General features: G+C 40.4%; 1 protein-coding gene across 2 annotated transcripts in view; it reads left to right on the forward strand.

Annotated features, from left to right (window-relative positions):
• Nucleotides 1-14,331, forward strand: part of SMYD3 (SET and MYND domain containing 3) — a 585,373-nt gene that overhangs the window by 427,750 nt on the left and 143,292 nt on the right. The window contains exons 7-8 of one of the 2 annotated variants that reach the window (XM_040968185.1): nucleotides 1,228-1,330; nucleotides 13,416-13,526. In XM_040968185.1, the coding sequence (XP_040824119.1) occupies nucleotides 1,228-1,330; nucleotides 13,416-13,526 (214 nt within the window). The remainder of the gene's footprint in view (nucleotides 1-1,227; nucleotides 1,331-13,415; nucleotides 13,527-14,331) is intronic. The other variant, XM_040968186.1, reaches the window with a different exon arrangement.

The following is a 14,331-nucleotide window of genomic DNA, read 5'->3' on the forward strand; positions in this document are numbered from 1 at the left end:
GTTGAGAGTTGATTATTCCTGCACCCCTACCCTGGTCTTAATCCTCAACCTCCAGGGATGAAGTACATGGTTATTTCACCAGATCTGCTATACCACACCAGTGAGTTGGTATTTTTCTTTTGAGTTCACTTACTCTGAGCCCGGAGGTTGAAAACTCAGGGCTTGGTGCTCCAAAATACTCTCTCAAAGGATTATTGAGCTGAACTTTATCTCTAACCAATAGCCTAACCTTCCCCAAGCATTATATTCACTCTTCATTTCATCTTGTTTTCCTGCCATTAAAGTCCAAACACAAATGTAGGATTTCTTACACTTGGTTAAGTCTGAGTATTCAGCTTCTTATTTCTCTCAAAGGTCAGGTGTGTTGGTAAGGATTCTAAAGCAGCAGTTACATAAGATGTTCAGAGCCTTAGCTTTGAGTTCAGGACACCTGATTTGGATTCATTCACCATTTACTCATTGTACATCCTTGGGCAAATAATGTAACTTCAATGTATCATTCTCTTCATCTACCAGTATAAATGGTCCTCTTGCATTGTGATTGCATTTGGTAAATTTGCTCCAGTGCTAAGAAAGTTGTTTCTGCCTATTAAGCATTTATTTTGTTATTAATTTATGACAGCTGCTTAAATCCATTCCATCTCCCAGGTGGTTAAAAAAATATATATCTCCAAGGTAATAAAATAACTGGGCTTTGGCCCAGAATGCATCACAATCTAGTTAGCAAGATAACCTCAGCTTTCCATTTATAAGGAAGTTCTAATTAATCCTCAGTGTGGATGTTCTAGCAGAGGCAGCATTTCTTCAGCAAATGAGATCCTGTCCTGGGAAGGGCAGGGTGTGATGGGCTGCGGCATCCCATTATCTCAAAGAAGATTTCTTTGCAAGTTAGTTTTTTCCCATCTTCATGTTTGGTTGACTTACTGGTTCATAGCTAATGAGACAACTACTTTCCCACCTCCCACTTTCAAAAAGGACTTAGAAATGTATTTTTTTTTTTTTTTGAACAAGCTTTCCTAATGAACCTCCATCTTGGGGAATATTTCACTTTATGTGAAGCGGGTTGGTGCACAACTGTGAACGTACCCAGAGAATTCAACCTCTGCTGTCCTGTTTGCCCTACCAGCTCTGTTCCCTGTAAGGTGTCCTTTACCCATTGTATTCATTAAATTTAACTGGTAGTATGCAAAGCCATGACTGTCTCCTTCTGTTTTTTCTTTCTTCTAGTATGTCATTGCTTAATCACAGCTGTGACCCCAACTGTTCAATCGTGTTCAATGGGCCCCACCTCTTACTGCGTGCAGTACGAGAAATCGAGGCTGGAGAGGAGGTAAGGAAATGTGTGTTACTAACCACCTGACTTGCTTTCCCATTACAATGTGGCCCTTCTCTAAAACTAGTTGTGCCTGAAATGCAAAGTTTCATTGTCTTTCGCAATGAGGAGATTAATATGACAGTCAAACTAGTAGCCAATTACTACTTCTGTGTTCTAGACACACTGATTTTTCTGGAGTTCTCACCATGTTTGTGTGTGATAGTGGTTACTCTTGTATGTGTGAGAGAATGGTGTGTGATTACAGATGTGTTTTTATGCACACACAGGAGAGTCATCACATCTCCTCAGTTGCAACAGCTCTGCAGCCTCACAAAACCTGTAAATGGTGATCTTTTCATGGGTGGGCAGAGCAGCCCTGTTTGTGAATGGGATACCAGGGCTCCTGACACCCAAGACGAGGTTTTGAAGGTGATTCACACTTTGATCTCCATGATAAGAAAACAAATAGATCAAGCTAACTTAGGACTCTGTAAACCCAAAGATGCAAAGGATATAGCAGTGGTCTGGCCACCAGCAGTGGTGCCTCCAGTTTTGCAACAGCCAGATCACCCCTGTTGGAGAGGGACTGTCACAGAAGCCTGTGATCGACTGGATGGGGCAGCCACACAGGGTGAGCTCTAGGGCTGCTGAAGCTGAGCCCGCCTGCAGCTTGCGCAGTTTCTAGCTGTGCTGAGTTCTGGGGCGTAGATAGCAATAATTCCTAGAACCCAGCTTCCTTCTCCCTTCCAATTTGCTAAAGTAGATATTTATTGCAAGGAAAACAGAATCATAAGCTTTTATTGCATTTATGTAGCACTCAGCCAATAAAATCTAAACACAGAGGTACCATATTTTATGTAGATAGGGGTTTGGTTTGGACAAGACTTCCTGTAAGCTGATTTTCAACCACATGTGCTGCCTCATACAGTGACTTTTTGAACTTCCAGTTTCTAGGGCTCATGTGTTGAGTAAGCATACTGGGATATCTGTCAGTTATATGGAGAATCTTGATTTATTTTGCTGGGACCATAAATGACTTCCAGACAGACAATGAGGGAACCGCTATCTATAATATTACTTTAGTGTCGATGATGATAATGATGAAGTTGATGATGTTTCAGTAAACACATGTGTTTGTGCTTTAAAAAAAATAATTTGACAAACGGAAAAACTATTAGAAATGGCCAGAATTTACAACAAAGAATTTTTTCTTTTATATATATAAATGTGTGTATATGTACATATATGCATATATATCAATGTTTGCCATCTGTACTGCTTGGTTGCTTGTTTTTGTTGTTGTTGTTTTGACCTTTTCACATCCTTCTCTCCATCTCTGAAGCAACAAGCGTGTCTTTCCTCCTGCTTATCACCAGTCATCGCTGGTCAGTGTCAGGCCCTGCAGCTGCAGGTGTCTTCCTCTGTGGTGTTTGTCCACACAGCCTCTCCTCACAAAGTGGATTCTCCCCCATAAGTCAGCTTCGACTTCTATTCCAGCTGTATGTCCTGGTGATTGGCGCTTCCTCTGTCCATTTGTCCTTTCCTCTATCACTCTGCCCATCTTCATTTCATATGCCTTCAGGGTCTTTGCTCTTCCACGAAGCTCTGCCCGATCTCCCACATTAAAGGAAAACCTCTCTCTCAGTGATTTCTTCTAGTGTTTGTTGCATCTTTTGTTCCCTTTCTGGCTTTTTGGGGGTGACTTCTCAACTATGAGCTTTATACAGACAGGTAATTCTGCCTTTACTATTGCTCTGTATCTTAGCACTTGGCCTTGCACCCAGGAGGCATTTGAATCTGCTGAACTGAATTTCTCCTGAATTAAGCATAAGGTAAAAAAAAAAAAAAGACAGCAGTGTTTCTCAGTGTAGATACTGTTGGCATTCCACATGGGACAGATGTCCATTGGGTGGGACTACTGTGTCATTGAGTAAGACAGTGTCTTCAGTCCCTACCTATTCAGTGTCCTATAGCTGTCCTCAACAACTGAAACGCATTTTAACCATTTAAAACTGATCCCTTGAAGCAAAGGAAAAAGATGGAGAACCATTTAAAACTGTATTTTAAGGCATTAGGAGTTGTAGTTCAGACATTGTACAGTTACTGATACTAGTCAAATCTGTTACAGGAGTAAATTGTGACACTTTGATAATTTTGTAGCATCCATTTTGCTTTTCATTTCGTTGTTCATTAGGGCATCACCATCTTTAGTGTGGACAGTGAAAGGTAGGTTATACCAGTGAAGACTGGGCAGTTTCTGTAATAGAAGATCCTCAGTTTCTGTTTGTCTAGTAAAGGGGTGAGGCTTGCTAAAGTCAAATAGGAGATGGACTCTGAGAGACATTTTTAAATGACAAATAATCCTCAGGAAGGTCACAGTTTCCAGAAAGAAGAGAATGTGGAAGCCAGCCCATCCCCAGTTTGAGATGAGAACATTTCAAACAATACACAATAAAAGTTGGGAAAACTGCACAAGATTCTGCAGTAACAAAAGTTGCATGGAAATGTCTTACCCTTCAGTTCTCTGTACATAATATCATGCTTTGGGCTACCTTTTGGGCCTTTTCCCTTCAAACCAGTGCCCCTGATAATAGTTAAGGATTTTTCATTGTAACACTGAATTGTTGAATCTTTTTGTTTTGGTTTTGGTTTAAAGAGATGTAATATGGTTTAAGTCATTGCTCACAGGCTAGTTTGATGATAATTTCCCCTTTGGAATTGCAATCTGCTATGAAGTACATTTGATGGTCTGGTAGTCTTATAAAACATGAATCAAGGAAGAAAGCTGGACAGTCCAGGCTACCCTTGTGGGAATTTCTGGTTAAAAGAAATTGTAACTGTTACAAATAAATAATGCCATTAGCTGCCAGAGTCCTCTGGAACCATGGTAATTGGGAGAAATGTGATTTGCATACATTGAACATAGCAGTAGCCGTAATGTCAGATTTAATCTAACATGCTTTGGGATTATGACACTGTTTCTCCTCTCAGCCATCTTTATTGTTTTGCTGAAACATTTAAGAAATCCACTGGATTTGGAAGCTAGGATAGCAATTCTAGAAACTTTGAGGAATGCAAGGGTTTGTGAGACTGTTTCCCTCAGGAGTTCAAAGTATAGTTGAGGAAAATGCATAGAACAGAAAACAATAGTAAGATATGAGATGTGCCATGGTAGAAAGGTAAGTCCATGGTGCTTTCCAGAAGTACAAATCAGGGGCACCCAAATAGTAGTAAGCAGTGGGAATGTGGGGCGCACTGAAGGGTGCTTTCCAGAGAAGTGACTCATGTACCCTGAAGGGATTCATGCTGCTAACGATGGTCAGGAAAGGCATTTTGGATGAAAACAGAGGCCAGGGACAGAATGACTGGTCCAACGAACAAGAAGCAGTTTATGTCAGTAGACTGCAAAATCCACATAGGCCAGAAGATGAGGGAATATGTGGAGCATAGAACAAAAAACTCTTTGGTTAATGTGAAGATTCTGTAACAGCATCTGAATGGGACATAATTGAAGAGTTTTTAAGTTCTACATTAATGTTAAAAATTTTAAAAATTGATATGAGAGAGTAACAGTGAGAGAGAAGGAGAATTAGAGAGGTGGGACAGAGAGAGATTTTACATCCTGCTAATTCACTCCACAATGACTGCAGTGGCTGGTTCCAGGCCAGGCTAAAGCCCAGAGCCAAGTACTCGGTCTCCCAAGTAGGTGATAGGGGCCCAACTACTTGGGGTATCATTGATTTGCCCTGTGGCACACTATCTGGGAGCTAGCTGGGTTGGCAGCAGAACAGCAGCATTCAAACCACTGCTCCACTGTGGGATGCTGACACCATGTGACACCTCTTCATCTTTCATACCATAATACCAGCCTCCCAAAGCTTTTTGACTGATACTTATTTATACCTGTCTTTGGATACAATGTGATATGTCAGCACATGCATACATTTTGCAATGACCCAATTAAAATAACATATTCATACAATAAATTCTTACTTCTTTGGAGGTAAAAATGTTAAAAAATCGCTTCTAGCAACTGCAAAATACACAGTATGTTACTGTTAACTGTAGTTACCCTCTTGGGCCATAGATTACCAGAACTTATTCCTCCTAACATTTTATCCATTGACTATCCTCTCCCCATATTTCATGTCCCCTTGTTTTCCCATTCTGTGATAATCAGATTAACTCATGACTTTCAAGATGTCAGCTTTTTTAGATGCTACATAGGAGTTGAGATTATGATTTTCTTTCTGGTCTGACTTGTTCAGCATAATGTCCTCCAGGTTTAGCCACAAATGAAATAATTCAAAATTCAATACCATGTTTCCTTTATTCATTCATCTGTTAATATATACCTAGGTAGAATCCATTCCATAGCTGTTGTTGACTGGTAGAGCAGGAAGTCTGAGAATACGAAGTTCTCTTCAACATGCTGCTTTTATTTCCTTTGGGTATATACTCATTAGTAGGATTGTTAGATTATAGGGTCACAGTTTTTTAAACTTCTTATAAGACTATGAAGCAACTTTATTCTGAGAATATTAGCAACTTAATGAACTGTGTGTTTCTTCAAAAGCCCAAGTTCAGAAAAAGTGACATGGAGAGAAAAAAAGATTAAATAGCTTCATATATGCATATGAATCTAAGCAATCAAGTTCATTTTATCTAAGCAATCTATGTTCATTTTAAAAACCCTCCCCCAAGAATAACTAAAGGCCTACATAATTTCACAGGTGAATTTCACTAAACATTTAAACACAGTAGTACACATTCAGAAAATAGAAAAGGAACAAATGCTTTCTTACTCCTTTTAAGATATCAGTATAACCATAATGAATATAAAAGATATTATAAGAAATTTAAAGAACCGCAACCCTAATTAATAAAAATGAAAAAATCCTTCACCAGGTTTTAAAAAATCCAGATAAAGGTCAAAAGAAAATATGAACCATGAGATGTTTATTCTTTCACTTGTATATCTGTTCTTCTGTTGAGCGCTCGCATGTTTTCCAGATGGTAATGATCATACTTTTGGTTCACATGAAGAGTTCTCATAAGCATTTCTTGTAAGGCTATCCTGGTGGTGGTGAATTCTTTCACAGAAGAAACTGCTCTCTCTTGTCCTCAGATCAGCTCAGCTCTGGCTGTGGCAGTCATTTGGGGAGTGAACCAGCAGATGAAAGATGCTTTTTTCCTTCTCTCTGTAAATCTGTCCAGTAAAGTAATTCACTGTTTAAAAGATGCCTTCAAGTTAAATTCTTTCTTCTGCCTACTCCTGTTGGTTCAGTATGCAAATGCAAGGGAGAAGAAGTGATCCTATCTTTTGGTTTCTACTCAAATGCAAGAGAGAGATAAAAATCACCAGTATTCCCTCATCTGCTGGTTCATTACCCAAATGCACGAGTGTGTATGTGTGTGTGTGTGAGAGAGAGACCGACCTGCTTCTGTCTACTGGCTCACTACCCAAATACAAAAGAGGAAAAAAAGAATGAGAAAATGTTCCCCTCTGCTGATTCACTATCCAAATGCCATTGAGAGTGGAGAGACAGCACACATCCATCCACTGGTTCATTGTCCAAATACCAGAAATAGAAGAGAGAAAAAAAAAGTGTGTTCCCATCTTATGGGTGAGTGCCCAATCACAAACAAGAGCTGTGACTGAGCCAGGTGGGAGCAGGGATCTGAGCACTCAGTCCAAGTCTTGCATATGGGCAGGAACGCAGTCACTTGAGTCATCATAAGGATTCCTAAGGTCTGCCTTAGCTGGAAACCTGTTAGGAGTCAGAGCTGGACACTGAGCCCATGTGTTCTGTTATGGAAAGCAGGTGTCTTAACTGGTGCCATAACCTTTAGATTAAATGTAAAAATTCAATTGTATTCTGAGTTTCATTTATGGAGTTCTTAAGCTCCAAAGGTCTTGAATGGTTCCTTTTTCACTTTGCCTGTCTATGCTGTATACTCATTCACATTATATATCCTGTTGCTGATATGTTTGAATTGCCTGTATATTCTTGTGTCTAGTGAAGTTTCCTTAAAATCATTATTTTGAATAGTTTGGCAGATACTTCATTATTGCTAGAATTGTGTTGCTTTGCTGGTGTCTTGTTACTTTTTTTTTTGTTGTTGTTGTTGTAGCTGAGTACTCCAGTTGTTATGTCCCTATAGCTTCTTCAGCTATAATCAGTGTTGGTGATTTTGTAGGTATTTCAGTGACCTAAGCTATGTGGGTTGTAGTTATACTTTCAGTTGGAACATAGTTTTCCTGAGTAGGTCAGGATCACTGGCAGCTTAGGGGTGGTGTACCTGATGGTAAGGGGAAATGGGGAGAGGACATCTGTTAGTTTCCATGGGTTGTGTAAAAGTAAGTCGACCCCTCGGCCCAGTTGTGTGGTGTATGCCCAGTTGTGGGATGGGCTACCTGGCAGTGTTTGAGACTGCAGAGGGACTGAGCCACGTGTCTGTGTCCACATGCTGCACACAGGGGTCAACCCGCTCAAGGAAACCTGCCCAACTGATTCCTGAGGGAGAGGGGTTGAGCTTCTCAGGGCGTCAGTGGGCTGAGTTTCTGAGAAGGCGAGTGATAGGGCCAGCAGGCACCTGCACACCTCAGTAGGCCACACTAAGCACAAGAAGCTGTTTGGATGCTTCTTAGGTTTAGTTGCTTATCTGTGTCCCTAGGCCTCTCTGACCTGAGCCCCTCAGGCTAGTGCTTCATTCCCTTCCTTCCTTCCTTCCTTCCTTCCTTCCTTCCTTCCTTCCTTCCTTCCTTCCTTCCTTCCTCCCTTCCTTCCTCCCTCCCTCCCTCCCTCCCTCCCTTCCTTCCTTCCTTCCTTCCTTCCTTCCTTCCTTTTTTTCTGGCCCCTCCCCTTTTAAAGGCTTATTTGTTGATTTGAAAGAGTTACACAGAGACAGAGACAAATACAGACAGAGGGAGATCTTCAATCTGCTTGTTCGCCAAATGGCCAAAGGCTGGATCTAAGCCAGCCTGAAGTCAAGAGTTTCTTCCAGGTCTCCTATCTGGTGCAGGCGCCCAAGTATTTCAGCAGGCCAACAGCAGGGAGCTGGTTAGAAAAAAAGCAGCCAGGACTAGAACTGGGCTGTCACTGTGGACAAGGGCTTTACCCATATACCACAATGCCAGTCCCTATTGGTCCAATATCTTGCTGGGGCTGAGGGAACCTGGGATGGGCCACTTGGCTGCTTCTGAGGCAGCAGGAGGGAGAGCAAAGTTCTTCATTTCCTAGGTTCCTCTGCAGGCTGAACTACTCAGGGTTTGCTGCCTTGTTTCTTCCTAGTGCCGTGGGAGGCTAGATGAGCATTCTGGATGATTCTCAGGGCTGAATTTGTGAAGCTGCTGCGAGAAATGGCTTCATACAACTCTGGGTGCATTGGGCCTCAAAATAGCTCCATGCAGCAAGAGCCAGGGCCACACAGGGTGCAATGAGAGGCAAGCTCTTCTTCCCAGGTGTTGCAGCACTATCTAGAGTTCCTAAATAACCTAGAGTTCCCCAGACTGGACTTCTGGGTTCTGCAGCAGTAAATGCCTCAGACATCTATACTGTGACTAATGAATGTGTAGGTCCTCCTGCTTGTTCCCCCTTTTTTTAATGCACAAATTCCGTTTTGGTTTAAGGGTGATTAATCAGGAGAGAAGGAATGGCAGGTGCTGTGTGTTTAATAGCCTTCTCTCTAGGCCATGCTGTATATGTTTTTGTTGCAAAGTCTAGTCCCATGCTCACTTTCTTGACCTGCTACTCAGGACCTGCAATCTGTCCTTGCCCTGTGCTGTCAGATTAGGAGAAGTGGTAATGGAGGCAGCCCTTGTTCACTCGTACTAGAGGTTTGGTCTTGGTGTGTTCCCTGTGAGGTGGGGTTGGGAACAGAACAACTCGGCCTGTATTGGCCATCACTAAGGTGAGCTTGGTGCTGGACCTGCTACCAAGCCTGGACTTAACCCCTTCCAAGTGAGTTGGAGGTAGAGGGTGGGGTGAGGCAAGGGTTGACACAGGCAACTCTGTCCTTCCTTTAACAAAAAGTGAGATTTTTAAACTTTCTTTCTCTTTTTTTTCTTCCTTCCTTTCTTTCTTTTTTTTTTTTTTCTCTTTTTCACTTCAGAGCCAATGTTAGTAGAAAAAAACCCTGAAGTTATTACATATAATTCCAGAGGTGAACATAGCCTCTAATTTTAATTCTAACTTGTTGTCCACTGGGTTGTGGATAATGAAATGGTGGTTTCATAGAAAAGAAACTCACTTTGCTTTGAGATTTTGATGTAAGCCAAATTGAAGATCAGGAAATATCTCTTAGATGGTGTTATTGAAATAATATTAGAAATGGTTGAGTGCATTTTTCTTAAAAGCAGCTGCACATTAAAATGGCAAAGCAATGGTCATTGGCATTAATATTTCAATGCAGTTTTTTTCTGTGCTGTTAAAGCATCCACTGATCAATGGCCAAGTTTTAAATGCAAATCCCACCAAATGAGCCCTACATAGTAAGTAGACTCCATTCAAACTGATGAGTTCAATGAAGTTTTAAATGAAGGTTTGTATCTGGCTGAAGAAAATGATTTTGCTGTCATCCCCAGTTAGTAAGCTGCCTGTGATTTTTCCATAAACATAAATAAAAATGTTTTTGCCCTTGAACTTTGGTTCAGTGTTGTTTTGTGTGATTCTGTTGTATGAAAGAGGCACAGAGAGGAAAATGGGTCACTCTTTCTGCAGGAACGGGGTGTTCCTGTTCAGGAGATGCATGTCTGAGCCACACTTACAGAATGAGAGGATTCTCACCGAGTGTGGAGAAAGAGACACTGGTTAACTAAGACAGCGCTGGTTATTGGCATGGCATGATGTCAGGCCATAGCAGCATGTGTGATTATGATAAACTACGGGGTATAGAGCGAGATGTTCAGACTAGAAAGGCAGATATAAAATCACTTGACAAAAGCCTTTTTGTGCCTTCATCCCAGAGGCATTGAAGAACCATCCAAAGTCTTCATACAGATAGACAACAGGATCAGATGTGAGTTTTAGGGAGGACCCTGTCAAAACAGTTTAGAAGATAAAAGGTAAAGTGAAGGCAGCAGGGAGGCCAGTTAAAAAGTCATTGCAGTATCCAGGTACTGGTTACAGGCAGTTATGGCATATTAAAGAAGCTATCAGAATCTGTTTATTGGGAGTAAATGAAACAATTAGTCTCCTGTTGTCCATTCACTGCTGGGCACTGTCACTCATGAATTTTGATGGTTGTAATAAAGTGTTGGGCTAGTTGAGCACCCTGGAGTTGGTGGCTTCACACTGAGAATGTGGTAATCACACAGTAACTACAGCCAATTGACCTGATTGGGTTCTGGGGCTGATGACTAAGAGCCCTTGTGCTGTGTTGAGAATTAGGGCCCTAACATTAACCCAAGATGAAACACAATGCTTAGCTCATTTTATTTCCTCACTTCTTGTAAAGAAAGTGACATCAAGAGAAACTGAAAGCAGAAGATGAATGTGTGAGGGTACTTCCAAAGGAAAATGGAATTAAAAGCTAAATTTAATTTGAAAAAAGTTGGATATATATGCATAGCTTTCCCTTATATATATCATATATATATATATACATATGTGATATATATATATCACATGAGTATTGTGAAGCTTCATCATATATACTGCCCCAAACTTAATACTCATAGGTTGTTTCAAAGAGTGTATTTAGAAATTGGCTATGTGGAACATAGAATTCTCTAGAACAAGAAAAATTTGCTTGATAATTTGGCCCTTTGTACCTCAAAGCAGCCATGGCTCTAAATCATGAGGTAGTAGCAGGATTCAGGGATTTAGGAAGTGGGTGCAGTCTCTCTTGAGGGAGTTCAGTTGCCATGGAGCATTACTTAGCACAGTTAGGAAGTACTACATGTTTTGTGATTGTGGCAGCTCCCAAGTAAGCCAGTCTCGCCTAGAGTACCCAGAGGTGTGAGAGCTGTTAGTATAAAATGAGCGTTGGACTTGCCTCAGGAGCTCTGGGTGCAAATTCCAGCATGACCCGAATCCAGGGCCTTTGCTGCTTTTTGCTATTGCATGTTGCCTTTGCCAGATAGATGTCAAACACAGCAGACAGTAACATCATTATCCACATTTCTTACAGGTGATGTTCTTGCTTCTTGTACAGATGGCATGTGATAGTTGCATAACAAGTAAACAATCTGTGGAAAGCTAGCCACCTGGGTCATTCATGGCTTCTGCCATGCTAGTGATGGCTGTGATGTATCTGACACATGTGGCTGGCTGGGCCAGTCCTCCCTATAGCTTTTGTGAACCTTACAAAGTTGTGTCTTGTCAAAGAGAATTGCCTTCTCTACCCTATCATGGTTCCAAGCAAGTGAGATCATGCTTTTTAAACAGGAGACACTTTCTTTTAAGTATAAGAAACACAGAGTTCTTTGCTCTAGGGAGTTTTTGTCAGCCCTTTCACTGGTTAATCCTACCTTCCTCCGCCAATACACATACAACCAAAACTACTTTCTACATTTAAAACTAAATAAGGGAGTAATTTGTGTATTGTGGTGTAAGTTAACATGTTACAGAATTTTTTAAAAATACTTAGAAAATGGTAAGGAAATTGGAATGCTGAGGTATGGTGGCAATTGGTTTGTTCATTTATTTAGGATGATCAAGTGAGAGCTCATTAAGAAAGTGATATTTGTTGTAATTTTGAAGGAGAAGATGATCACCATAGTGGAAAGGAAGCAAATATATTTGTAAATTTTAGTCACAATGAATTTTTAGAGAAAACAATCTCATAAAGACCTAGCATTTTATTAGAATAACATAAAATAACTCATAGCAGATTCATATAAAGCATTCTATATGTATATCTACTTTTGTCATTCATTGCTGATTTCTTCGTAGGCTGGTTTCCACACTGTACACTGGCATCAGTTTGGGAGCAATGCTGAGTTGATCCGTGAGACCAGCCTTTACTTGGGCAGACTGGGGAGCTTTCATGGTTTTGAAAATAGAGCACAGGGATTCACAGCAAGGCAGGGACAAGACCAGCTGTGGGACTTGGATTTTATAGGCTAGAGAGAATGGCAGCTGGCATCAGAGAGGTGGTGATAGAAAAGATGGAAAGCAGTTGGTTCTTGATGTATTTCCAAGGTAGAGCGCATAGATTCTCTTGGATTAGATGATGAGTATAAAGGACAGTGCAGTAGAGGATGATTCCAAACGTGACAACTGGATAACTGGAAATTAAGTTACTCTCAACTGCAAGAGAGAAGACCCCAAGTGAGGAGAAACTAAAGGCAAAATCAAGAGTTTCTTGTATTTTCCATTAGACTTTGTGCATAGGAAATGAAGACCTATTCAAGTGCAAACTGTTTGAACATTATGTCGTTGCCCAAAGAGCTGTGTCTTAAAGTGGCTCTTCTGGCCAGAGAAAAGCCCAAGGGTTTCTTTATATTCCTCACCTAGAATCTTTATCATTCAAAGCAGGAAATTACTGTATTTTCAAAGGCTCAAGAAAATTAAAAGCCTTTATCATTGATTGCAGCCTAACAATAAACTTTCCCCTAATTGGAAATCATGCACTTTTTTCTTTTTTTTTTTTAATTATTTTTAATGTTAGTTACAAGCAAAAGAATTGTCGCCTTCTTGTAAAGATACCAACTTTAATGACCCTGAATCCCATGAGGCAGCTACAGAACTGATGAGGATTTAAGAGCAATCTGGCTGAGTCATCTGGCACACATTTGATTGCCAGGATTAATTTGGCACCTCTGATTGTCAATAGTTATAGAATTCATTACCAAATCTTATTTGTATCAAAAACACAGCAGCTCTTGTTATTTTATTATTTTGTGGAAAAAGTGCAAAAATAGAGATCATAAGCCCCAGTTCTTTAAAATAAATATGTAATACATGTGTGCTTAACAGACTGAGGAAATAAAATAATACGTATGGTTATTTGAGTTGAAAGACCATCAGTGGTTTCTTCTTTGTGTTTTTTGGTGTATAGTAACAACTTATACTTTAAAACTTGGCAGTAATAGTAACTGTTAAAGAAAGTGAGTGCTACATCATGTGATGTCTTCCCTCTCTGGTCCCCACAGCTCACCATCTGCTACCTGGATATGCTGATGACCAGTGATGAGCGCCGGAAGCAGCTGAGGGACCAGTACTGCTTTGAGTGTGACTGTTTCCGATGCCAGACCCAAGATAAGGTATTTTGTTTGGAGTGTGCTGGAATGCTTCCCACACAGGAGCTCAGTGATTGATAACTTTGTTTGTATTTCATGAATCCAAAATTAAATGATTCTCAGGTAGGTCTCTGAGCCATGAAAAAAAAAAAAAAAACAGAAAAGTGGAATAATAGCATTAAGCTGCATATGTTTGATGTCCTAGAACTGTTGTCCACTGAACAGCATATATCTGATTTCCTAGAGCTTTTGTTTGTATCTAGTGTTTTATCTCTTTGAAATTTGGTCCGCTAGTCTTTCCAGGGTAGTATTTCATCAGCTTAATATAGCGTACTCTACCACTTTCACTTTTTCAAGGAAAAAGAGCCAAAATAAATGCCATAGAGATTATGAACGAACTTTATTCATGGTACTCATGCTTTTCTTATTTTGAGCTTATTTAGTTTGCACAATGTCAGGTTACTGCATGACACCTTATGTCTGTGAAGTGTTTACATTGTTAGTATTGTTTTGTAGTCTCTATCTCATTTGATCTTTTCTAAATAAATTTTAAAAACAGAGCTCAGGGTCAGAAACATGCACCTCTGAAATGGGATAAAGGAAGAAGTGGCAGAACGAAATGTCACATAGCAATCTTTTGAATCAGTCTAGTGTCCCTGTCAAGGTGCCATAGTCACCAGTGATTTCTGATGCTTATGTCAGTGGAGAAGAGGCAGTCGCTCTCACTGGAGGGGAAAGGACATTGAACATGGTTAGTTTCGCATTTGAAAAGAAAAAACTTTTGGAAAGAACTGAATTTAAATGAGTAAAGATGAACCCACTAATAATA

The sequence above is a fragment of the Ochotona curzoniae genome, unplaced genomic scaffold (genome assembly GCF_017591425.1).
Source record: "Ochotona curzoniae isolate NIBS_2020 unplaced genomic scaffold, NIBS_Ocur_1.0 scaffold_4683, whole genome shotgun sequence".
NCBI classification, from domain to species: domain Eukaryota; kingdom Metazoa; phylum Chordata; class Mammalia; order Lagomorpha; family Ochotonidae; genus Ochotona; species Ochotona curzoniae.